Source organism: Ailuropoda melanoleuca, chromosome 14 (assembly GCF_002007445.2).
Source record: "Ailuropoda melanoleuca isolate Jingjing chromosome 14, ASM200744v2, whole genome shotgun sequence".
In the NCBI taxonomy this organism is placed as follows: domain Eukaryota; kingdom Metazoa; phylum Chordata; class Mammalia; order Carnivora; family Ursidae; genus Ailuropoda; species Ailuropoda melanoleuca.
Genome location: NC_048231.1, coordinates 45,243,358 through 45,267,733, shown reverse-complemented (window position 1 = coordinate 45,267,733; position 24,376 = coordinate 45,243,358). Strand labels below are relative to the sequence as shown.

The following is a 24,376-nucleotide window of genomic DNA, read 5'->3' as shown; positions in this document are numbered from 1 at the left end:
GGTCCCCTACGGCTTATCAGCCCCACCTTGTGGCTGGTGGATTCATTCACGTTCTTCTCCCAAGCTGTGGGCTCCCTGGAAGGGGTCTGGCTCCTGGTTCCCTTTCCCTCCAGAAATGTTAGGAGTTGAAGTCTGGCTCTTCACCAGATTTTTATTTATTTTTTTTTAAAGATTTTTTTTATTATTATTCGACAGAGATAGAGACAGCCAGCGAGAGAGGGAACACAAGCAAGGGGAGTGGGAGAGGAAGAAGCAGGCTCATAGCAGAGGAGCCCGACGTGGGGCTCGATCTCACAACGCCGGGATCACACCCTGAGCCGAAGGCAGACGCTTAACCGCTGTGCCACCCAGGCGCCCCTCTTCACCAGATTTTTAAAAAACAGTCGAAAGGAATTAAGTCCAAAGGGTCTTTTCACTTCTCTCTGAACAAGATGGACATGGCCTTATGTTATAAACCAAGAAGATTATCCTCTGAATTTTCAGAGAGCAAAAGAGGACACTCATTCCCTGAAGTCAAGCGTTTGTCCTGGAGAAAAACTGGAAGGTTCTGACAGAGTTCCACTCGATTTTCTTCTGTGTAGAGGTCCTGAGGTCACGTTGCTTTTTTCCCCCTATCTTCGAGAAGGTCCAGGACACCTTGAAATTCATACCATCTTTGAGGATCACCTGTTAAAATAACAGTTAAAGTAATGACTGTAGATGGGCATTCCTCCACCGCTGGCCTAAGGGAGGAGAAATCTGGCATAAGCCAGAGTTCCTGATTCATGAGGCAAGTTGAAAACTTCGGAATTTGTTGCAGCTTTTTTGTTTATTGCTGACAGCATCCATGTGTTGTGAGAACACTTTGTCCACATGCTTCTCTGGACATCCGAGGTCCCTGTGCTCTTGCAGGCTGTCCAACGGACACACCGGGCAAAGTCCTTCCAAGACAGCAACACCAGAAAGGTGGACATTTGGCAGGTGGGAAGGCAGGCTGTGGGGGAAACTGAGGGCACTAGGGAGCAGCTGGAGGAGGGAGGCCCCAGGGAGGGTCAGGACAAGTCCCCCTTGTTTGCAGACTGCCCCCAGGTGCCGGGCAGTCTGCAAACAAGCTCCAGCTGTTACAAATGAAATCCAGCAGCCCCACCAGGGAAACAGAATCAAGAGCTTTTGTACCCAAGTACAAAGCAGATTTCATTTGGACCGGAAGTGGCATTTCATCAGTGGGGTAAGTTGGATAATTTAGCAGATGGTGACGGGACAGACAGGTGGATAGTGTCTGTAGTAAAAATGGATCAGGGACACCTGGCTGGCTAAGTCGGTAGAGCATGTGACTCTCAATCTCAGGGTGGTGAGTTCAAGACCCACCTTGGGCATGGAGCCTACTTAAAAAAAAAAAAAAAAAGATTAAAAATAGATCGAGCCATACCTCAGACCTGACACAGGGGAAATTCCAGAAGCAAAAATGTCAATGTGAAAACAAGTTTACATGACGTCTTGAAAGAAGCCAGGGCAAATAGTTTGGTAATCATGGAGTGGGGGAAAACCGAGGAATGATGTAAATCCCAAGATTAGGCTGATAAGAAATGTGTCTCCTGTGTCTACCCACAAAGTCAAAATCCAGATGACAACCTGGGAAAAATATCTGCAACTCATGGCAATGGGTTAATTTCTCTAATATAGAAAGAACTTTAAAACAAACAAACAACAAAACCGATACAGTGGAAAATGGGCTTGAGGATTTGACTTAGTTCCCAGAAAAGGAAAAGGGAATGGCCCCTGACCCTGTGAAAGGATGCTCAACTTCATAGTAAGAGGTAAATTAAAACCGTTTGGCAGGAGAGAAAAGCATTTTCCCCATCAGAGGGCCCGAAGTCAAAACCTGGATGGGGACGTCCTCCCTTACTCCGAGCTGGGTGGTGCCCTAAGCCCCACCGGTAAGCGGGACATCAGGTCATATTAAAACAGCGTCGCTCTTGACCAATCGATTGTACTTCCAGGAGTCTGTTCTACAGATATACTTACATATGTTCAATGTATCAGAGCTAAGAATGGAAGGCTGGAAAAAGCCTAACCGTTCGGGACAGAGACGTTAGGTGAAAGGAACTGTGGCTGGTCCTGGCTGGTCCTAACAAGGGAATACTGGAGATCCTTCAGCTACTAAGATCAACTTTCAGGTGGTGGGGGGAAAGTAAAGTGCAAAACTAGCCTAGAATATGCGGCCACCGGAAGGGGATGTTATGCCTATTTGCTTGCATATTCATAAACTATGGGGGGGATCTGAGAGGGTAATCCTGTGGAGGGAGGGAGCCTTCTCTCTGGGGATCCTCGGAATGAATTTGAGCCATGAAAAGATATCACTGATGAAAATGAGAATAAAATTAGGTACACAGGATACCAGGTCACCGGGAGGGATTCAGTCATGGGGGACAAGGGGACTGAGACTTCTCACCTACAGCGTTTGGATTTGGAGCCCTGTCTGGATGTCTTCGGTGTTAGACCTATGGGAATATCGAATAGGCCGGACCCCATTATGTGGAGATGGAGACTGAGGTTCCAGGAGTGAGGGGACAGAGCCAATTTCCGAAAACTCACAACTTTTGTCTCTTTTATGTGTGCTTCAAACACAGAAGCGAGGTGGGCTCACTTAACAAGGAGGGAAAATCTGGGCAAATGGCTGGTGGTCTTCATTGCCCCGCACCCCTCCCCTCCCCCTTCACCCTAGTTCTGGAATTCTCCCTGGGAGGCCTGGAGGGTTGGGCCCTGATCTGGCAACCGCTCAGCTGGGAAGGGAGCAGGGCCGGCAAGAGAAAGCTTTACAGAAACACCGTTTTGGGGGCCAACACTTAGTTGCCCAGTGGGGCAAGAAGTCAGGGAAGATAGTAGCCCAGAAACTGGAAACCTCCTAATCTCTGGGAGGGTGTGTGTGTGTCAGCTGACCTCCCCCAGAAAACTGCACTATTTCTTTTTTTTTTTTTTTAAGATTTTATTTATTTATTTGACACAGAGAGAGAGCCAGAGAGAGAGGGAACACAAGCAGGAGGAGGGAGAGGAAGAAGCAGGCCCATAGCGGAGGAGCCTGACGTGGGGCTCGATCCCATAACTCCAGGACACGCCCTGAGCCGAGCTTAACCGCTGTGCCACCCAGGCGCCCCTGCACTATTTCTATCTACTGCTTTGGAGGCAGTGGGGTAGCCCCATCGTCTGACCCACCAGCTCCTGTGGTTGGTGGGCCCCTCAGTGTGGGCTGGGGTCCACAGTGAACGTTTCAGCTGCATTCCTGCAGAGGCCCCAGGCCGCCTTTCAGCCCCTCCCCCACCTTCCCCGTGAGTACCTCCAGGCTCTGGAGAGGGCCTACCTCGAACATACCTGCTCACACCCCCTGGTCTTTTCTCTGCCCACCCAAGGGGCTTCACAATTTATCAAGACCCAAGTACAAGCACAGGCTACCTGCTGGCCCCTTCCCCTTCCCCTTCCTTGGCGATCCGCATTAATTATGCCCAAGGCTATGAGCTGCTCCTGTCACGCTCCAAGGCTGAGGGAATCTGTAGGAAGGACATCTGCTGAATCCCTTCATTTCACAGAGGGGGAAAACGAGGCCAGGAGCCTAGCATGGCAGGCATAGACTCTTAACAACCTTCCCAGGGATCAGGCCCCCAGAAGTGGTAGAGGATGGAGGGGAAGCAAGCCCTGAGGCAGGGGTCTCAGCTGAGGCCGGGGGAGGGAGAAGTGGGGGCTCTGCAATGAAGGCATGTGGGGGGTGGGGTGGGAGGCTGGGCAGAGAGCCTGCACTGCCCAGCTCTCCGGAACAGACCAGCTCTGAGAGGCTCCTGTGGCACGGGCCCAAAAGTCAGAGCTGGGTGCTGCCGCCTCCCGATGCCCACAGGCTGCTGGGGGTTCCAGGAAGAGAAACCCCAGCTCACAAGGCCTGGGCCTTGGTGTCATCCCGCACTGGGTGGCCTCAGGGAGGGTTTCTCAAAAAGCACGGCCGGGTGGGGCTCAAAGACAGGCATTCCATGAAGGGACAGGTGAGGTAGGAGGCTGTCAGGGCCGGCCTTGTCCCGAAAACAGTGGCTGTGAGGACAGTCAGGTTGTTATTGCCAGATGACATGGTAGCACTGGAGCGATGAGTAGCAGAAGGCAGCCTGTGGCCCCCCCCCCATACCACACCTCACTTTGAGGTATTATTTGGAAATGAGTTTCTGCAGCTTTTTTCAAGGATGCCCTGGGGCAGCCACTGGGGTTTAAGGGACAGGCTGCTCAGTGGGCACCGGAATCCACACTTTGGAATAAATGGGGCTGGCCAGGGTATGACTGGGTTGGGGGACAGGATATGGCTTGAATGGGACACAGCAGTAGCCCTTCCTTGGCATAAGGGCCATTACTGGTTCCAGGGGACTTGGGAGCATGGTGGGGCAGGGCCAACAAGTGGGTTTCTTTTTTTTTTTTTTAAGATTTTATTTATTCATTCATTCGACAGAGAGATAGAGACAGCCAGCGAGAGAGGGAGCACAAGCAGGGGGAGTGGGAGAGGAAGAAGCGGGCTCACAGCAGAGGAGCCTGATGTGGGGCCCGATCCCACAACGCCGGGATCACGCCCTGAGCCGAAGGCAAACGCTCAACCGCTGTGCCACCCAGGCGCCCCAACAAGTGGGTTTCTAACTCACAGATGCCCTACCTTTTCCATGGACTCCAAGGAGCCACTGCCTTGATGCCCCAGCTGGCCTCAGAGTCGGACACTCTCAGGTTCCTTGGGGTTGGAGGGGGCAGCAAGCTGTGCTCAGCATTCCTGACTTCAGCCCCTTTAGGCCTGGGAGACCCCCATTGCTCATGTGAGACCATAAGGTGAACTCTAACTGGGGGGTACTATGGGTAACGTGTGGCTGAGTCCTGGGAGGTGCCCAGGCCAGCACTGGCATATCCAAGGAAGCTTGGGTCAGTGTCCTCATCTGTGAAACGAGGGAGTTGGGCCCGATACCCGTGGAGACCCGTGCCCCTGCACTCTCCTGACCATGTATGGTGCTGGATCCGAGAGGCAGACACAATGGCAGGTCTGCACATAGCCAGAAGCAGAGCAAAGAGGTTCTGTGTTGGGAACGGGGTTGCATGGGAGATGAGGGGCTGTGACAAAGGCCAGAGCTGGGGCGGGAGCAGTAGGTGCTCAGACCCACGAAGGAGGCCCCAGCTCACAAACCAGGCAGGAGCCATGCCGCCACCCCCCCAACCCCCTGGCAGGGACACAGATGTGGGGCTCAACAGCCCTTTCATTGAGGGAGCTGGAGAAAGACCCTCCAAGATCTTTGTGGAACAGGAGCATTCCCTCCCCACCCCAAAGGTGGGCAAACACCCTCCAGATCCCCTTGAACAGACTTTCCTTCCTCTTTCTGAAATGTGACCCCAACCATCACTACTACTGTTCTTCTGGAAGTAAATCCTAGCTGCCTAGGCCTGAGTTACATGGGGCTGAGGGGGAGAGCACCCCCGTCAGGACCTAGACGGAGCAGCAGAGCAGTCCTTAGGCATCGTGACTAGCAAGCTGGTGATGGTGGGCTAGCTCAGAGGACAACCCGCCAAAAACTCTGTGATGGGAGAGAAGGAGGGAGGGAGGGCATGGATCCATGTGTAAAGTGCCAGCTGACTGGGCTCCGTAGCCTTGGGGCCTGGGTTGTTCTGAGGTTGCCATAATCAGAGGACAAGTGTGACTCGCCCTCTGCTTCAAGCCTGGGATGGGCACCATGGTGTTCATGGTGATGCCACAGAGGTGACTCATGCAGGGATAGTGGGTGCTGCAGCGGCTGGGCTGCTGGGAGCCATCTCAAGGAAGGAGCCCGTGGCCTACACAGGCCCCAGGCCTCTGTACACACACAAGGCAGCCTTTGTCACTGCCTGTGGCTCAAAGGCAGGCCTGTTCCTCACTCCCCATGTCAGAAGGACAGTAACAACCTCCAAAGGCTTGGCCCGGCAGCAACACTTTCCCCCAGAGGTCCTCAGCTTTCAAAAGCAAATTCACTTAAATTTTGTTTTTAAAACACCATCTTCCATCTAAGATAAGCTGGCCTACATTGAGGCTGAGCAAGAAAGAGCAAGGGGTCCCAAAGGCACAGAGCCAGCAGGAGTCCAGAGGTGAGGCCCCACCTCTCCCAGCCCCCAGGAAGGGGGCTCATGTGGCCAGAGGAGCTCCCTCTCTGTGCAAGCAGGTGAAATGAACTTGACCTCTCCCGCAGGCCGGCAGTGCAGGAGGGTTGGACTGGTCCTTCCTGGCTGACTAGGGCCAGCTCCAGGCACACGAATTCCTAGTGCTCGTGGCTGGGTCTCACTTGGAAGGAGTTGCTGCCAGGGCGCATGGAGCCTCCCCCACTGCGGGCTACCAGGGCATTCTAGCCCAAAGGCACCTGCTCTGGGAAGCAGCGTGGCAGCTGAGGCCCCTACAGCCCAAGTGTGGGCACAGAACGGCCCACTGTCCTATCCCCACCCCCACAAGGGAGCCCCTGCCCTTGGCTGGAAGGGCCTTGGACCAGTGAGACTCCAGTCCCATTGGGCCTGGATACTGATTTTGTTGTTGACAGTGCCCCCAGGGCCAGGCCCTTCAATATCCTAGCAGGGCTAACACCTGAAGGCCTTCCAGAGCCAATGTTCTGTGAAACATGAATGGCACCAAAACTACAGGCCGGGTACTGTCTCCAGGAACTGCTGTGGTGGAGACCTGGGTGTCTGAGAGCAGAGCCCAGGAAGAGATTTCGGGGCAGACAGGGCACTATAACCAAGGACTCTACCTCCTGTGCACCTCCCCACCCCCACGCGAAAACTGTCCCCAAGTTCCAGAACAACTGGACTTTCTAGGTCAAGAAACTAAGGCACCAGCCTAGCAGGGTTGGACTCTGTGGCACATGCAGTAAGGCTTTCTCTCCCAGGGTACCCTTTGCCCATCTGAAAGATGGAGGAAGGAGGGGCTGGGAGAAAGGTCCAGACCGGGCGGCGGACTCTCTTGACTCGCCAACCCGTCAGGCCAATCAGATTTTGATCCCCACCCCTCCCTCCCACTCTTCCCCGGCCAGCCAGAGCCCACGTGGTGGCCCTGCCGCTGTGGGCGGGAATGGATTCAACTCTGGCTTCCAGCCAAGGGCAGAGTCAGGAACCTGGTGCCTTGGGAGGGCAAAGGCTCGAGTTGAGTGGGAGGCTCCGATTTGAGTCTGATTGTGGCGTCTGTGGCCCCGGGCAGGAGGCCAATCAGGGCTGGGGCCTCTGATGGGGCAAAGGGGGAAAAGAAACTAGGAGAAAGGATCCTAACAGTAGATTCCGAGGGGGCAACCACGGTTCTCAGGTCACTGTCCCGGCCCTGCACCCACTCCTCCGAAAGCCAAGGAAGCCCGAGGCAGATGCAGCCTCCAAACCGTTTATTTGTCCCGACTTGGAGGTGGGGGTCGCTGGGGGCGAGGCGGGCACAATCTCGCGGGCGGCAGGATCTGGGGCAGGCGGGTCGGGCAGGCGTGGCCCTCAGGCGAAGGTGGAGCCGTTCCAGCCCACGTTGGCCGCGTTCATGTCGTAGTAGTTGATGTAGATCCTGCGGGGCGTGGATGCCGGGCTCAGCGGACGGCGCTTCCCCTCCCGCCCCTCCCCCCCCCACCCCTCGGTGTCCCCAGGCCCCACGCACCGATCCGGGCTGACGCGCAGGCGCTCGGCCAGCAGGCCGCACAGCAGCTTGCTGTAGGAACGGTTCTGCGCGCCTCCGATCTTGCCGATGCTGTGCAGACTGCAAAGCGCGCACGGCTCACTTGAGCCGCCGAAGGCCATGAGCTGGTCTGGGACCACGTGCACCGCGATGTACTGTGGGGAGACGGGGTGCGGTCAGGCGGCCCGAGAGACCTCGCCGGGTCCGGGCAACCCCAGCCCGTCCCTTACCCGTCCAGAGCCTCAACCCGGAGTCGTCTCCCCCGCCCCCCAGCCCGGGACCACCTCGTCCCGGACCATCTCTCCCTGTTCCCTCCCGGCAAACCTGGGCCGGCTTGCCGGTGGCCTGCGCCAGCTGCTGGGTGAGCTCGGAAAGGAGCCCGTCCGGCACGGAGGCGCGGGGGACGTTGGTGTTCACCACGAACATCGGCATGCTGGCGGAGAAACGGCGGCGACTTGTGCACAGGAACTAAACGAAGCGCCTACAGCCGGAGCCCGCGAACCTGAGCTACGTGACCGCCGCGCGGTGCCACCCCCTAGGACGGCCGCGGCCCCGCCTCTTGTGACGCCACCGCCGGCGGAGGCCCCGCCTCCGTGCGCTGCAGGTGTCTCCCATCTGTGACGTCATCGCGGGCAGAGGCTCCGCCCCTTGCGGCTGCAGCCCCCTTCCGCTTGGTGACGTCATCGCCGGCGGAGGGCTGCTCCCCTCCTCCCGCCCCACCACCCCGCTGGACTTCGGGAGTTGCCGTCCCCGCCCCACGCACTCTCTGAAAGCCGTTCTCCCCGTGGAGGCCAGAAATCTGCCTTTCTTTCATGTCTTTGTTAGTCCTTTCATTTGGTCATTGATATTTACTCAACGACTGTGTGTGTGTGTGTGTGTGTGTGTGTGTGCGCGCGCGCGCGCGCTCCAGGAGTTGGGGATACAGTGGTTTACAGGGCACGTGGCTCCTTGCCCCCCCAAGGAGTTCACAGCTGGCCTAGTAGATGAAGTCCCAGGCCATTTCACCACATGCACGGAAGCTTTGTGTGTCCCCAGTCTCCAGGGCCACATGCCCCCCATCTCTATAGTCCTGGGCTGGTATGTATGCGCGCACGCGCACACGTGTGTGTGTGTGAGAGAGAGAGAGAGAGAGAGAGAGAAATGGGGAGAGGTAGTCCTTGCTGCAGGCAGAAGGGGGTTAGCCACGTTAGAGTCAGTCACCACCCAGGGGCCTTTCCTGCACCCTTGCTCTTTAAGGTGAGTGAGGATGCTGGGAGATGCCAAGGGGAGGGGCAGCGGTAAGAGGTGAGGCTTAGACAGGGCTCCATAGGCCAAAGGTGGTCAGCAACTCTGTCTCAGAGCCCATTCCTGAGGCCCTGCTCCCCGAGCAGCTTCTCTGCAGTTCTTCGGACTTCAGTTCCTCAGGGAAGCCCCCACCCTAGTTAGGGACTGCAGAGATGCCCTTTCTGAGAGTCCTTAGAGAATTCGTTCTGTCTCTTCCACTAATTGTGAGCTCAGGGGGCATTTGGTGGGTGCCAAGCACGGAAGAGACACAGACTGACTATTGGCTGAATGAACGAATGGGTGAATGAAGATAGCCATGGCCCAGCGAGAAGAGGACAGAGCAGTGGCTGGATTGGGGCCCTGGCCATGCCTGCAGGCCTTGCCATCACCGGGCAGAAGGGCTTGTGGCTAAGTGGCCACCCATTCCCCGCTCTGAGGAGCCCCGCTGGTCAGGGTGCTGTGCTGGGGAGCAGAGCTCTCTCAGGTGCTGGAGGGGGCACACTGCTTTTGGCCAAGTCCTCAGAGCTCTCCTTGGCATCTGGCAGGTTCTGTCTGGTTAAGGTGGCACAGCACACACAGGCCTTGCCGACAGCCATGTGCTACAGCAAGGACACTCGTGCCTGTGGGACCAGCCAGCATCCAATCAAGTAGGTCCCATGGCCCGGTTGTGCAAATAGCCTGCGAGTGTTTGTTCCTCCAGCTGGGCCCCAGGCTACTTCCATCCTCACTCTCACACCTTGCACCCAGGGCTCCCTCACCACTGACCGACTGATGCACTCCACGCCGTGTCTCCAGCCCTGGGCCCTCCTGGAAGTTCAGTAGCCAATTTGGCACTTCCTGTTCCCTGTGTCCAAATCCAAGTGCGTGACTTTTCCTCTCACACCTGTTGGCTGCCAGTGAAATGCGCTTCCCTCCACTGTCACCCTTCTCCCTTCTCCACTCCCCTACCACCCCGATTCCAGCCCCCCACACCACCACCACCTTCGTTTAGGTTAGCTGACTTCACTTTTGGCCTAGCGTGGACTGTGGTAACACCATGGTGGACTGCTCTTCCTGGGGAAGGAGTCCATTTCCCTGCCCCCCTGGCAGCCGACCTGGCCATATGATCTTGCCTTGCCCAGTGAAATCTGAACAGAAGTGACATGAGCGACTCCAGACAGAAGGTTCAAGAGCCCGCACCTGGTTCTCTGAGAAGGTGGAAGTGTGCCAAGAGGGATCCACACCAGCAAACACGGGCGATGGCCCTGTAGATGAGCCACTGCCATTTTCAGGTTGTTTCTGTAGCCTAGGGCAGTCTTCCCTGATCGGGACAGCCTCCGAGCTATTTACCATTTACTCTGACCCTTCCCAGTAGGAGTCAGTGCCATCTTTCTAGAAGGGCATCTGGGAAGGTGATCTCATTCCCTGTCCCACCTCTTCCTAGCTTGGACATTTCACTAACTTGTCTGAGACTCAGTTTCCCTGCCTGTAATTTGAGGATGATAGTAGTGTCCACCTTACAGAGGAGTGTTGTGAGGACCGAGTGGCCTAAATACCAGTGAGAGTCCCCACTGATACTAGAGGTGGTACTGTCACGATGCCCTGGGTAAGCTGCCCCTGTCCCAAATCCTGCAGCACCTCCCTTGTCCCCTGGGTCTTGTGCGCTGTCCTTCAGTACCGTGCTCCTGGCTCTTGGCTCTCACGTGGGTCCTGAAATGCATTTGCATTCACTTTCCCTCATCTGCCTCGGTTCCGTGGTCTTGTGCACTGTCCTTCAGTACCGTACTCCTGGCTCTTGGCTCTCACGTGGGTCCTGAAATGCATTTGCATTCACTTTTCCTCATCTGCCTCGGTTCCGTGGGAAAGCCCCAGAGCTTCTGGCTATAATGTGTTCCTGTAATGTGCCCAGCACCTCTCCTGTCCTTCGAGGCCATCACCACATTTCTATTTGTGAGTTAATGTTTCCTTGCTGGATGGTAGATGGTAAGCTCCATGAGAGAGGGGACTATCTCTTTCTGGCCTTTGCTGTATACCCATCTCCTGACTCGTTACCTCAGTGGTAGGCAGAGGGCCTCCAAAGATGTCCACGCTCTAATCCCTGGAATCTGTGAATATGTTACGTTACGTGGCAAAAGGCACTGCACGGAATGTCATTAGAGTTACAGACCTTAAGATAGGGGGACCATCACGGATTATCTGGGTGGGCCCAGTGTAATCATATGAGCCCTTAAAAGCAGAGAATTTTGTCCAGCTAGACTCGGTGAGACGCGGCAGAAGGGGAGATCCGACTCAAAGCAGGAGAAGGGCTCGATGTGCCATTACTGGCTCTGAAGATAAGGGGGCCAGGAGCCTCCGTCGTACAACCACAAGGAACTGAATTCTACCAATGACCTGAATGAACTTGGAAGTGGGTTCTTCCCTAGTTGACTCAGAGACATCTTGACTTCAGCCATACAAGACCCTAAGTAGAAGACCCGGCCACGTGATGCTGGACTTCTGACTTAAACTGTGAGATAACAAATCTATGTTGTTTTAAGCTGCTCAATTTGTGGTCATTTGTTCTGGGAGCAATAGAAAGGTAATCACTTGGCGCCGATAGGGACTCCAAAATGATGTGCTGAACAGTAGGACACATGCTCCGGGAGGTGTTGGTGGGCGTGGCTGCCGACCTGCCTGGGATCCTCTCTGCATTCATCATCACGGACCGCAGCCCAGTTCTGTCTGGTTAGAACATTCGCTGCCCCTGGCAACCAGGCATAGGCATACGGAGCTCACGCAGTGTGTGAAGATGTATAGGGAAGCAGCTGCTTTCCTGACGGAGGCGCAACCCTGCCTCCTTCCTCTGCCCCCACCGCGGAACTTGGACAGGACCCCCAGATGTGCCGCAGATTTTTTCAGGCAACCCTGAGCTGGGAAAAGCCCACCGGAGCCTGGGGCTCTGACAGCTCTGCCCAGTTACAACAGAAACAGAAGCCCCTCTCTGCTCAGAGCGCTGCTTGCCCAGCGTTGTGTCATCCACAGCCCCATTGCAGGGCCTGGCTGCCGTAGATGACTTCCTGAGTGCCACGTCCAGTGGCACGGCAGGCATCCTTCGTGCAAGCATCCTCGCTGCCAGCATTTCTGTGGCGAACTTTTTTGCCACATAAATGGCCATAAGGCAGTGTTGCCATAAAAGATAAAATCAAGAAAAACAAAAGCAGGACATCCAGTAAAAAGGACATAATGAAACACGGAAAACAAAATTACCAAGACTTTGCTGAGAAATACACAATATTTGAATATGTTTAAAACGTGTGTAGATTCTGTGCAAATAACTGATTTTGTTTTGTGGATTGTACATATGCACCTGTTTTCAAAATCTAGTATTGCGCATTTTTGGGGTCTTTTTTATGTCTCATATCACATGTTTTCTTTTTTTGCTAAACTTTCTTCCTTCATTAAGAGTGATGTCTATTTTCAAACACTAGGATGCATATATTTTTTTCTTTATTTTTTCTTTTTTTTTTAAAGATTTTATTTATTTATTTGACAGAGATAGAGACAGCCAGCGAGAGAGGGAACACAAGCAGGGGGAGTGGGAGAGGAAGAAGCAGGCTCATAGCGGAGCATCCTGACACGGGGCTCGAACCCAGAATGCTGGGATCACGCCCTGAGCCGAAGGCAGACGCTTAACGACTGCGCTACCCAGCCGCCCCATGCATATATTTTTTTAAAGATTTATTTATTTGAGAGGACAGATGAGACAGACAGTGGGGCGGGGGGTTAGACGGAGAGGGAGAAGGAGAGAATCTCAAGCGGACTCTGAACTGAGCATGGAGCCCGATGCAGGGCTTGATCTCACGACCCCAAGATCACACCCTGAGCAGAAACCAAGAGTCAGACACTCGACGGACTGCGCCACCGAGGCGCCCCTAGAATGCATATTTGTAACTGAGCTTTGTATTACATTGTGAAAGCGGCTTTTTAAAATTTTCATTTTATTTTAAATGTAGTGTAGTTAGCATAAAGTGTTTATTAGTTTCAGGTGTACAGCAGAGCGATTCAACACCTCCATACATCACCCGGAGCTCATCACAAGTGCGCTCCTTCATCCCCATCACCTGTTTCACCCATCCCCCCCCCAACCATCAGTTTGTTCTCTAGAGTTAGGGGTCTGTTTCTTGGTTTCTCTTTCACTCTTTTTTTCTCCCCCATTTGCTCATTTGTTTCTTAATTTCCACATATGAGTGAAATCATACGGTATTTGTCTTTCTCTGACTGACTTATTTCCCTTAGCACAATACCCTCTAGTTCCGTCCGCGTCGTGGCAAATGGCGAGATTTCATTCTTTTTGATGGCTGAGTGATACTCCATTGTGTGTACACCTCATCATCTTTATCCATCCGTCCGTCGATGGACACTTGGGCTGCTTCCACAATTTAGCTATTGTGGATAATGGTGCTATAAACATAGGGGTGCATGTGTCCCTTTGAATTAGTGTTTTTGTATTTTGGGGGTAAATACCCTGTAGTGTGATTACTGGATCGTAAGGTAGTTCTCTTTTTATTATTATTATTTTTTTAATCTTAGTTGAGTTTGAGTCGGCTTGGTTTGGTTTTACACTGTGAAACCTTCTACACCGTTATTTGGTTTTGGTGCATTGGCACACGTCCGCTGATAGAAGTTCCATAGTTCTATGGGGAATGTTGGTTCAATACTCTGCACCACCGTACAGACAATCATGAGAGCTAAGACTTATGTATACCGATGGGAGCGCTGTGTCAATGGAGAATCGAAACCAAACTGTCCACCAGTTGGTGAAACCAAAGAACTCAGTTATTAATTTTTAAAAAATCTTTGATGGCAAAACTGTCTCAACAGCCAGTTAGTTGCTTGCAGCAGAGAAGCTTACAGGAAAACTACCTAGAACCCTCCAGGGGGTAAGGGCTGCTGGGCACAGAAGTGGGAGGGAAGAAAACCTCCCAATGAAGGGAAATGCAGCTGGTTAAGGGGGCCCATGGCCAACATGAGCACCTGGCAGACCCTGAAATCAGATCTGTGCACAGGATCTGAGTTCCCGAGCTGGAAGGAGGGTCTGGGGAGGAGAGAGGGGCTGCTGGCACCCCCCTATGGGGCAAACTGCTCTTCCCCTTGCTGCTTCTCCCCCACCCCGGCAGCCCGTGGCATGGGCAGTCCATCCTTCCACTGGCTCACACCAGCTTTGTTTCCCTTGGCATCCCTCCCCTGGTCACGCAAGGCTCATCACCTCAGCAAGAGCCCAGCCGGCCCTGAGTCCTTGTCGCCAGTCCCCGTGCCCTTGTTCATTGAATGTGCTAACTTGGCAGCACAGACAGGCAAAGACAATTCTCCCCCTTCCAGTCATCACCCCCACTGGTGATCAGCCGTACCTGAAGGTACAGGATTGCAAGAGGGGTGTCTGCCAGGAGACAACCACATTGCAAAGGAGGGGCCTAGACGTGGCGGGGGAGCCAGGAGTCTCGGCCAGCTAACCCCTGCAGGACCCTGAGATATGGCTCAGAGTAGGTGATCTGCCTGCAGTCACTTAAACACTCTGAGCCTTGGTTTCAGAACCGGGGGTGGGGTGGGGTGTCAGGTGGTAATTCCTTTCCCATAGACTTGTGTGAAGGTTAAAGGAGCTGAAAGGACAAAGTGCAAAGTCCCTGACTTAAAGTAGGTGCTCAGTAAATGCTACTTGGACTTACTGTATTGTAACCAAGTGTCCTGGTGCAGGAAATGAGCTAATAGGCCCGAGCGCCAATGGTGGGCCTGCGCAGAGAGGGCGACTCTGCTTCCCTTCCTTGGTGTCCAAGTCCTGTCCCCACCCGCCCCTCTCCTCACAGGATCCCCTCAAAGCCGAGGCCGGGCCTTTCAAGAGCCCCCAGGGCCCTGGCCTGCTCCCACGGCCATACTGGAGGTGGGTGCGGCCTGGCGCAGACCCACGTCCCCGAGAGCTCACGGCAGCCGGCACAGGCGGTGTCCTGGGCTTTCCGGAAATCGTCACCTCCCAGACGGGGCAGAGCCTGCCCCTCAGATAGTGTGGGGCCCCCGGGCATTGGGGTGCCGTGGGAAGAGGCCCCTGGAGGGTCTGGCTCCCAATGATGACATAATAAATTCCGCACCAGGCCTTCAGAGCCCCCCACCTTATCTCAGAGCTCTTCTCCACCATGGATGCTGGCCTTCCCCTCTGCCTCTAAAGAAAGCTGAGAGGCGTGTGTGTGTGTGTGTGTGTGTGTGTGTGTGTGTGTGTGTGTGTGTCTGCGGTCGGCATCTGCCCCTGGAATTTTGCTCCACTGCCAGAGCCTCGGTTGTGGGACCTGGGCTCCCCCTCAGCATCCTTGTCCTTCTTTGGGTGTCTGGTTCTCCCTTACCTTCGATTTCCTGCTGTCTGCAGAATGGAGCCACGGAACCCCGGCATGCGACTCTGACCTCCTGCAGGCTCTGTGGTGAAGGGCCGGGGTGCGCTCCCTCCCCACCTGCCTGTGCAGAGCCTGCACTGTGGCCCTGTGGCCTCCTTGGCCTCCACACCCTGCCACCAGCCCTGGCCCCACCCTTAGTGCTGGCTCAAGCCCCAGCTCCACCACTGACCCATAGTGTCACCCTGGACCCCTTAGGTGGCCTTTGGCCCTCCCCAGCAGAATGGGATCAGGTAGCCAAACGTCCAGGGAAGGGGAAGCAGGGTGCGGCTTGTCAAGACCACCCAGGTGCAGTCCTGGCCCGCCACCTAGTGGTGCGACCTTGGGCCTCACACAAGCCACTGCCTTCGCGTGCCTCCCCTTCTCCTGTGTAAAACAAGGACATTAAAGGAACTTATGTCTGGGGCACCTGGGCAGCTCAGTCAGTTAAGCGTCTGCCTTTGGCTCAGGTCCCAGGGTCCTGGGATCGATCCCCTGCATTGGACTTCTTGCTCAGCAGGGAGTCTGCTTCTCCCGCTTCCTCTCCTCCCTCTCCTCCTCCCCCTGCTTGTGCTCTCTCTCTCAAATAAATAAATCAACTGTTAAAAAAATGTCCTATTTTTTGGGGCCTTTGCTCGGGTTGGAGGAACCAGCTCTTGCGAAGCCTTCAGAATAGTCCCAGTAGGCAGAAAAGCCTCCACAGAAGTTGGTGTGCTGCCAGACGGACTTTCTTCGAGGTGAGGGTCACCGCTCCTCCCAACCCTGGAGCCACCCGAGGACGGGGACAGTGACGGACACTCCAGGACGCAGCAGGCCCTGAGAGAAGATGGATAAGCTGAAGGACTCAGTGAAATCAATGAAAGATTCGGCTGAAGCAGGGCGAGGACCACCCGTGTCCCAACAAGCGAGAACAAAGTGTCAGGGTCTGGAGAGGAGTGGATGAGGCCGAGCCGTCCTGACCCTTGTGAGCAGCGCACGAGGCTGGTAGCCAGGTTTGCTGGCCCAGCCTCTCCCTCGGAAGCTGAGGCTCAAAATCCAGGTAACTAGCCAAGGAAGGGAGGGGTGTGGGCCAGGAGAGGGAGCCAACCTCGTGCTCCGGAGGAGGGGAGAAGCCACACTGTATCTGGGGTCTGGGCAGGTGAGTCAGAGCTGCGGGGCCCTTGGCTGTGGAGGAGAGCATTTCAGGGGGATCTGGGGACTGATAGACACCAGTAGACAGGCATTTGAAGGGGCCAGCTGGTGGGACCCTTCCATCAAGAATGGTCTGGAGGCCCAAGGTCCAGGGCTCACCCACCAGGGAGGCCGCGGTGTCTGTGCAGTCAGGGAGGAGGTAGCGTGGGCTCCCAGGGGGCAGGGGCAGGGAGGCAAGTTGGAGCACCCCAGGCACCAGGCAGCTGGCCAGCGGCAGGGCCCAGACCGGTGGGTCACCCAGGAGCTCCCTGGGGAGACAGAGGAGAGTCCAGGCCAGGTGCGTCCTTGCTAGAACCCTGCCCTTACCCCCGTTCCCTTGCTCCCATGCCCGCAGAGGGTCTGCTCTGTTCAGTGCTTCTTCCTACCGAGCTCGAGGTCAGGATGGCAGCCTGGTTGGGGACCCAAAAGACAGCCAGTGGGGCAGAGAGTTTCTCCTCTCTCGCAATGTCATCACCGTTTCCCCGGGGGCCTCAGCCCAGCCTCTCCCTGTCTTGAGAAAACAAGGCTCTGAGGCTGGCACCCTCCCCCAATCCCTCCATCACCATCACGCCCCACCTCCCCACCCCTATTCTATGCAGGCTTCGCTCTGCTCCCTGCCCTGTGGAGCCTCACCAGGCAGTTCACACTCAGATGTGGGAAGGGCTATGACAGCCTTAACCCAAACTAGGAGATTTCATGCCACAGGACTTGAAAAATCATTTGAGGACAGAAAGACTTACGGCTGTCCCCAAGCCCCCCATGCAGCTGGTGTTGGTTGCCCAAGTCTGACCTGTCCCATCAGGATCCCCAGGTCTAGGAAGATGGCTGAGGTCACCTCCAGAGATTGAACCCTTACCTCACACCGTACACAGAAATTAACTCAAAGTTGATCATCAACCACATGCACAAGTTAAAAGCATCAAACAGGAGAAGATCTTTGCAGTGTTGAGAGAGACAAAGATGTCTTAGGGCACCAGAAGCATTAATCATACAAGATAAAATTGATAAATAGGATTTAGCAAAATAAAAATTTCTGCTCTTAAAAATACACAATTAAGAACATAAAAAAGGCAAGTTCCAGACTGCAAGAAAATATTGGCATAACATATATCTGGCAGAGTCCTGACATCTAAAATGTACGAAGAATGTCCTCAACTCAAAAATAATAAGACAACCCAATAAAAAATGGTGAACGCTAGAATATCTAGGCGACCGACCATGGGTTTGGTGATGCCTTTTTGGATATGACACCAAAGGCACGATCCATGAAAGATGCTGGATTTCCTTAAAAATAAAAACTTGTGCTCTGTGAAGGACACTGTCAAGAGAATGGGGGGGGGGGAAACAAGCCACGGACTAGGAGGAAATATTTGCAAAAGACATATCTGATAGGGGCTCCTGGGTGACTCAGTCAGTGGAGGGATGAACTCTGGAATTCAGCTCAGGTCATGATCTCAGGGGCATGGAATCGAGCCCCACGTTGGGCTCTGTGCTCAGCGCAGAGTCTGTTTGAGGATTTCTCTCCTTCTTCCTCTGCCCCTCCCCCTGCTTGTGCTCTAAATAAATAAATAAATAAATAAATAAATAAATAAAATCTTAAAAAAAGAGACATATCTGATAAAGGGCTGTTATCCAAGACATACACAGAACTCTTAAAACTCAACAATAAGAAAATGAACAGCTTGATTTAAAAAATGAGCCAAAGACATAAACAGATCTACACATAACAAATAAGCATATGAAGAGGGGCGCCTGGGTGGCTTAATTGGTCAAGCGTGCCTTCAGCTCAGGTCATGACTCCAGGGTCCTGGGATCGAGCCCCACGTGGGGCTCCCTGCTCACTGGGGAGCCTGCTTCTTCCTCTGCCTCGTCCCACCTCATGCATGGTCCCTTTCTCACTCTCAAATAAATAAATAAAATATTTTTAAAAAAAGGCATATGAAGAGATGCTGTCCATCCTATGTCATCAGAGAAATGTAAATTCAAGCAGCAATGAGATATCACTAGCAGCTGTTCCATGGCCAAAGTCCAGAACACTGACACCACCAAATGCTGGACAGGATGTGAAGCCACGGGAACTCTCGCTCACTACCACTGGGGACGCAAAAGCTTACAGACACTTTGGAAGACAGTTCGGCAGTTTCTTACAAAACAAAGCATACTCTTACCCTATGATCCAACAATCATGCTCCTTGGTATTTACCCAAAGGAGTTGAAAATGTATGTTTTTGATGCAAAGTTTTTGATGCAAAAACTTGCTCACAGACGTGTATAGCAACTTTGTTGATTACTGCCAAAGCTTGGAAGCCACCAAGATGTCCCTCACTGGGTGAGTGGATAAATCAACTGTGGTATTTCCAGACAACGGAGCACTATTCAGTGCTAAGGGGAAATGGGCTAGCAAGCCGTGCAAAGACACAGAGGAACCTGAAATGCACATTACTAAGTGGAAGAAGCCAGTCTGAAGAGGCTACATACTGTTTTTTTTTAATTTTTTAAATTATATTATGTCAGTCACCATACAGTACATCCCCGGATTCCGATGTAAAGTTCGATGATTCATTAGTTGCATATAACACCCAGTGCACCATGCAATATGTGCCCTCCTTACTACCCATCACCAGTCTATCCCATTCCCCCACCCCCCTCCCCTCTGAAGCCCTCAGTTTGTTTCTCAGAGTCTATAGTCTCTCATGCTTCATTCCCCCTTCTGTTTATCCCCCTTTCTTCTTCCCTTTCTTCTCCTACTGATCTTCCTACTTCTTATGTTCCATAAATGAGTGGAACCATATGATAATTGTCTTTCTCTGCTTGACTTATTTCGCTTAGCATTATCTCCTCCAGTGCCGTCCATGTTGCAGCAAATGTTGAGAATTCGTTCTTTCTGATAGCTGAGTAATATTCCATTGTATATATGAACCACAACTTCTTAATCCAGTCATCTGTTGAAGGGCATCACGGCTCCTTCCACGATTTAGCTATTGTGGACATTGCTGCTATGAACATTGGGGTGCATATGGCCCTTCTCTTCACTACGCCTGTATCTTTGGGGTAAACACCCAGTAGTGCAATGGCTGGGTCATAGAGTAGCTCAATTTTTAAATTTTAAGGGACCTCCACACTGTTTTCCATAGTGGCTGTACCAACTTGCATTCCCACCAACAATGTAGGAGGGATCCCCTTTCTCCACATCCTCTCCAACAATTGTTGTTTCTTGCCTTGTCTATTTTTGCCATTCTAACTGGCGTAAGGTGGTATCTCAGTGTGGTTTTGATTTGAATTTCCCTGATGGCTAATGATTTTGAACATTTTTTCATGTGTCTGTTAGTCGTTTGTATGTCTTCATTGGAAAAGGGTCTGTTCATATCTTCTGCCCATTTTTTGATTTGTTTATTTGTTTCTCGTGTATTGAGTTTGAGAAGTTCTTTGTAGATTTTGGATACCAGTCTTTTATCTGTAGTGTCATTTGCAAATATATTCTCCCATTCCGTGGGCTGTGAAGAGGCTACATACTGTTTGATTCCAACTACAAGACATTCTACAAAAGGAAAAATTCTGAAGACAGCAAAAACTCTGTGGGTGCCAAGGGTCAGTGGGAAGGGAGGGGTGACTAGGGAGAGCAGAGAGGATTTTTAGGGCACTGGAAATACTCCGTATATACGACATGGGTGGAGCATGTCACTACACATTTGTCCAACCCAGGGAATGTACACCATGGCCTTTGGGTGCTAACGATGTGTCCACGTACGCTCATGCATTGTACCGCGTGGACCGCTCTGGTGTGGGATGTGGATAATAAAGGAGGCCCTGCATGTGAAGGGGTAGGAGGTATATGGGAAATCTCTGCATTTTCCTCTCAATTTTGCTCTGAAATGAGAACTGCTCTGAAAAAAATAAAATCTTTCAAAACGTTTTTTAAGATTTATTTATTTATTTATTTTAGAGGGGTGGAGGAGGGGCAGACAGAGAGGGAGAGAGAGAGAAAGAATCCCAAGCAGACTCCCCGCTGAGCACAGAGCTGGTTGCAGGAGTCGATCCCACAACCCTGAGATTGTGACCTGAGCCGAAATCAAGGTGGGTCGCTCAACCGACTGAGTGACCCAGGTGCCCCCAAAAGTGCAATCTTTAAAAAAAAATTGTGGACAGGCTCTCCCTCTGCTCTGTGAACGTGGTGGCAGCCTTGGGGAGAGCCCTGCTGTGAGGAGCAGTCGGGGGCCGCTGTGACCGCCACCGGCAGGGGCACCCCCCACCCAGAGGGGGACTTCAGCCTCTGTCACAGTCAGGGCACTGTCATCGTGGGGCACTGGTGGGAGGTGCCACTGGCCAGACAGGGCCGGGAGCCGCGCTGGTAGAGGACGCGAAACAGGGGCTCAGAGGCAACCTGGAGCTCTCCTCGTGCAGTCGCTGGAAGGACTTGGAGTCTGGGTGACCTGGTCTCGGTGAAGAAATCTTTGGGCCGGAGTCCACTCCTCCCTCAAGGTCCGGCTGTATAGGCCTCCCCTGAAACTGAGAAACTGGTGGAGGAGGAGACATTCCCGAGACCAGAAGGAAACTTAGGGAAGGTCCAGAGCAGGGGAGGTGAGATGACAGTGAGTTCCTGAGAAGCTGTCACCTGCCATTTCTTCAAAAATCCTGGCGTTGTGGTCAGCCCACACGCGTTAAAGTCATCAGAAGAGGGGCGCCTGGCGGGCTCAGTCAGTGGAGCATGTGACTCTTGATCTCGGGGTTGTGAGTTCGAGCCCCACCTTGGGTGTAGACATTACTTAAAAATAAAATCTTTTTTTAAAGATGTTATTTATTTATTTGTCAGGCAGAGAGAAAGAGAGAGCACGAGTAGGGGGAGCGGCAGGCAGAGGGAGAAGCAGGCTCCCTGCTGAGCCGGGAGCCCGATGTGGGGCTTGATTCCAGAGCCCCGGGATCATGATCTGAACCGAAGGCAGGCACTTAACCGACTGAGCCTCCCAGGCGCCCCCAAAAATAAAATCTTAAAAAAAATAAGTTACCAGAAGAGCCCCCCACACAGTGGGGCGAGTACTGGTGTGAGGTGATGGGAAATGGGCTTGGTGCTGTGAGGGAACCTATGTCTGTGGTGGACTTTGAGAGGCCCAAGAGCAAAAGACACAAGGGCTGGTTAGCCAGCAAGCTGCCGAGGGGATGGCCCCCACCAGCTTCCAGACGATCCGAACCTACCCTCCCTGAAAAGCAGCAGAGCAGAATGGAGGAGCACTGGTGCAAAGACGGGCCAGCACCCTGATACCACTCCCAGCTCTGACCAAGCAGTGGGATTTTAGAGAGCGTATGGGGACGTTGGCCCACACCTCACGTCCGCATTGACTCTTCCATGTCTCCCACCTCTGTCTGACTCTTCCCACATCTGGCTTTCCTGGGCCAGTCCTGCTCACAGAGTGCTAGGCTGTAGATTGAACAAGCTGAATATTACCAGATGGAAACAGTCTAGATCCCAGTTAGCCTCTTCCTTCCCTGGAATTCACTGGAACAAATGGCAGAGCTTGACACCATCTCCAGGACTGGGCGGATTCTCACACAAACTGGATATCCGTATCTCAAGAGGAAATAAAGAGGTTGTGTTCTTTTTTTTATTATTATTTTGGAAGATTTTACTTATTTAGTTGTCAGAGAGAGACCACAAGGTGGGGGAGCAGCAGGCAGAGGGAGCAGCAGGCTCCCCCCACTGAGGAGGGAGCCCGATGCGGGGTCCCATCCCAGGACCCTGGGATCATGAGCCGAAAGCAGATGCTTAATGGACTGAGCCACCCAGCGTCCCAGTTGTGTTCTTTTCATTTATTTTTTAGGTTTTTAAATTCCAGTGACACAGTATGTACTAGTTTATTTTATGCAGTTCTGATTTAGCTTTGCATCTTTCTGTTTGCTTACAATTCCCTCAGCTGCAAACGGCCCCACGTATGGTCTTTAAGTGTTTATGAGTATAAGTTGTTTTTTTTTTTTCCTTTTTTTTTTTCCTGAAAGGGGGCAGGACAGCCCTAGTCACACCTGCTACCCCAGTGGGGTTACCAACACCACCCCCTCCACTCACCAGCGCCCTGGTTTAGACAATCTTATAGGGTTATAGTCAGCCTCCTGCAGGGCTCCTCATAGCTCCGACTTGTCTCCTTGGCAGGACAAAGCCAGATGCGGTCCTCTGGCGTCCGTCTCCCTCCCCAGCCTGACCAGACGGCCTCCTGCTCTGCTACAGTGCTCTGCGGGTCTCAAGGATCCTTAAGGCAGGGGTGTCTGTGGGCACAGGGCCTGGAAGCCCCCACGGGAGCCACGGCAGGGCACAGCCACTCACGGCACCTCTTAGCCAGGAACACACACACAGTTGCCCAAGGACTTCCAGAAAGCCCTCCCCAGGGGCACCTGGGTGGCTCAGTCGTTAAGCATCTGCCTTCAGCTCAGGGCGTGATCCTAGGGTCCTGGGATCGAGCCCCACATCGGGCTCCCTGCTCAGCGGGAAGCCTGCTTCTTCCTCTCCCACTCCCCCTGCTTGTGTTCCCTCTCTCGCTGGCTGTCTCTCTGTCAAATAAATAAATAAAATCTTAAAAAAAAGAAAGAAAGAAGGCCCTCCCCAGACAGACCTACAGAATGACCATTTCCAGAAAGAAGACCCTCCCCCAGCTAATCCCATCGTGCTAAAAGCTGGTGCCAGGCTCGTATACACGCACAGCTCTCTCAGTCCTCCCAGCAGCCTCATTTTATAGATGAAGAGTCAAAACCCAAAGCGTTTGCTGCCATGCTCGGCACTCCCAGTTGGAAGTCCAAAGGTAGTCGGCCCGCTAGTGTGTGCATCAGCTTTGATACATTTTAACTTCTTTCTTAAAGATTTTTTTATTTATTTGAGGGCGGGGAGGGGCAGAGAGCATCTCGAGCAGACACAAGCTGAGCGTGGTGCCCCACGCGGGGCTTGATCCCGTGACTCCAAGATCACAACCTGGGCCTCAACCAAGAGTCAGATGCTTAACTGACTGAGCCACCCAGCGCCCCAAATTTTAACTTCCTTAAAAAAAGAAGAGTGGACAAAAGATTTGAACAGATTCCTCACAAAAAACACTGAACGGCCATGTTGAGCACAGGGAAAGACACTCCATGTTATTAGGATGAGCATTGCGATGATTAGTCATCAGGGAAGTGCCGCCATTAAACCACCAGGAGAGGCCATCGCGCAGCCTGCGGCCAGGCTGGATGAAAGAGACGGACAGGGCAGGTGCTGAGGAAGGTCTAAGCACCCGCAGCTCTCAGACATTGCTCGCGGGCATTTAAAAAAGTATAATCGTTTGGGAAAATTTCTTCTATAGTTTTGTTTGTTTTTCTTCTATAGTTAAACATACATTCACTATTTCTAAAGCTTTTATTTTATTCATTCATTCATTCATTCATTCATTCATTTTTTCATGGGCAGCAAAGCAACGTTTATTGAGCAATAGTAAAGCTTATTAACCGATAGAGCACAAAGCTCCCAAAAGAGGGAGGGGACCAGAGTGGGTTGCCCTTAAAGATTTTATTTTATTTTATTATTTTATTTTATTTTTTAAGATTTTACTTTATTTTAAAGATTTTATTTATTTATGTGACAGAGAGACAGCCAGCGAGAGAGAGAACACAGCAGGGGGAGTGGGAGAGGAAGAAGCAGGCTCCCAGCGGAGGAGCCTGATGCGGGGCTCAATCCCAGAACGCTGGGATCACGCCCTGAGCCGAAGGCAGACACTTAACGACTGTGCTACCCAGGCGGCCCAGATTTTATTTATTTATTTGAGAGAGAGAGAGAGATCTAGACAGAGCAAAATGGTGCAGAGGGGCAGAGGGAGAGGGAGAAGCAAACTCCCCACTGAGCAGGGAGCCTGACGTGGGGCTGGATCCCAGGACCCTGAGATCAGGACCTGAGCCGAAGGCAGATGCTTAACCAACT

General features: G+C 52.9%; 1 protein-coding gene and 1 pseudogene across 1 annotated transcript; one reads left to right on the top strand and one right to left on the bottom strand.

The window, feature by feature from the left end:
* Nucleotides 1-7,356: 7,356 nt before the first annotated feature.
* MIF (macrophage migration inhibitory factor) lies at nucleotides 7,357-8,202 on the bottom strand. The gene is made up of 3 exons (XM_034642763.1): nucleotides 7,973-8,202; nucleotides 7,631-7,803; nucleotides 7,357-7,540 (listed from the first exon to the last, which is right to left on the bottom strand). Exons 1-3 carry the CDS (start codon nucleotides 8,078-8,080, stop codon nucleotides 7,474-7,476), a joined length of 348 nt encoding a protein of 115 aa, XP_034498654.1. The 5' UTR covers nucleotides 8,081-8,202; the 3' UTR covers nucleotides 7,357-7,473.
* A 2,285-nt stretch (nucleotides 8,203-10,487) lies between these two features.
* LOC109490534 lies at nucleotides 10,488-21,651 on the top strand (annotated as a pseudogene).
* The last annotated feature ends 2,725 nt before the right edge of the window (nucleotides 21,652-24,376 follow it).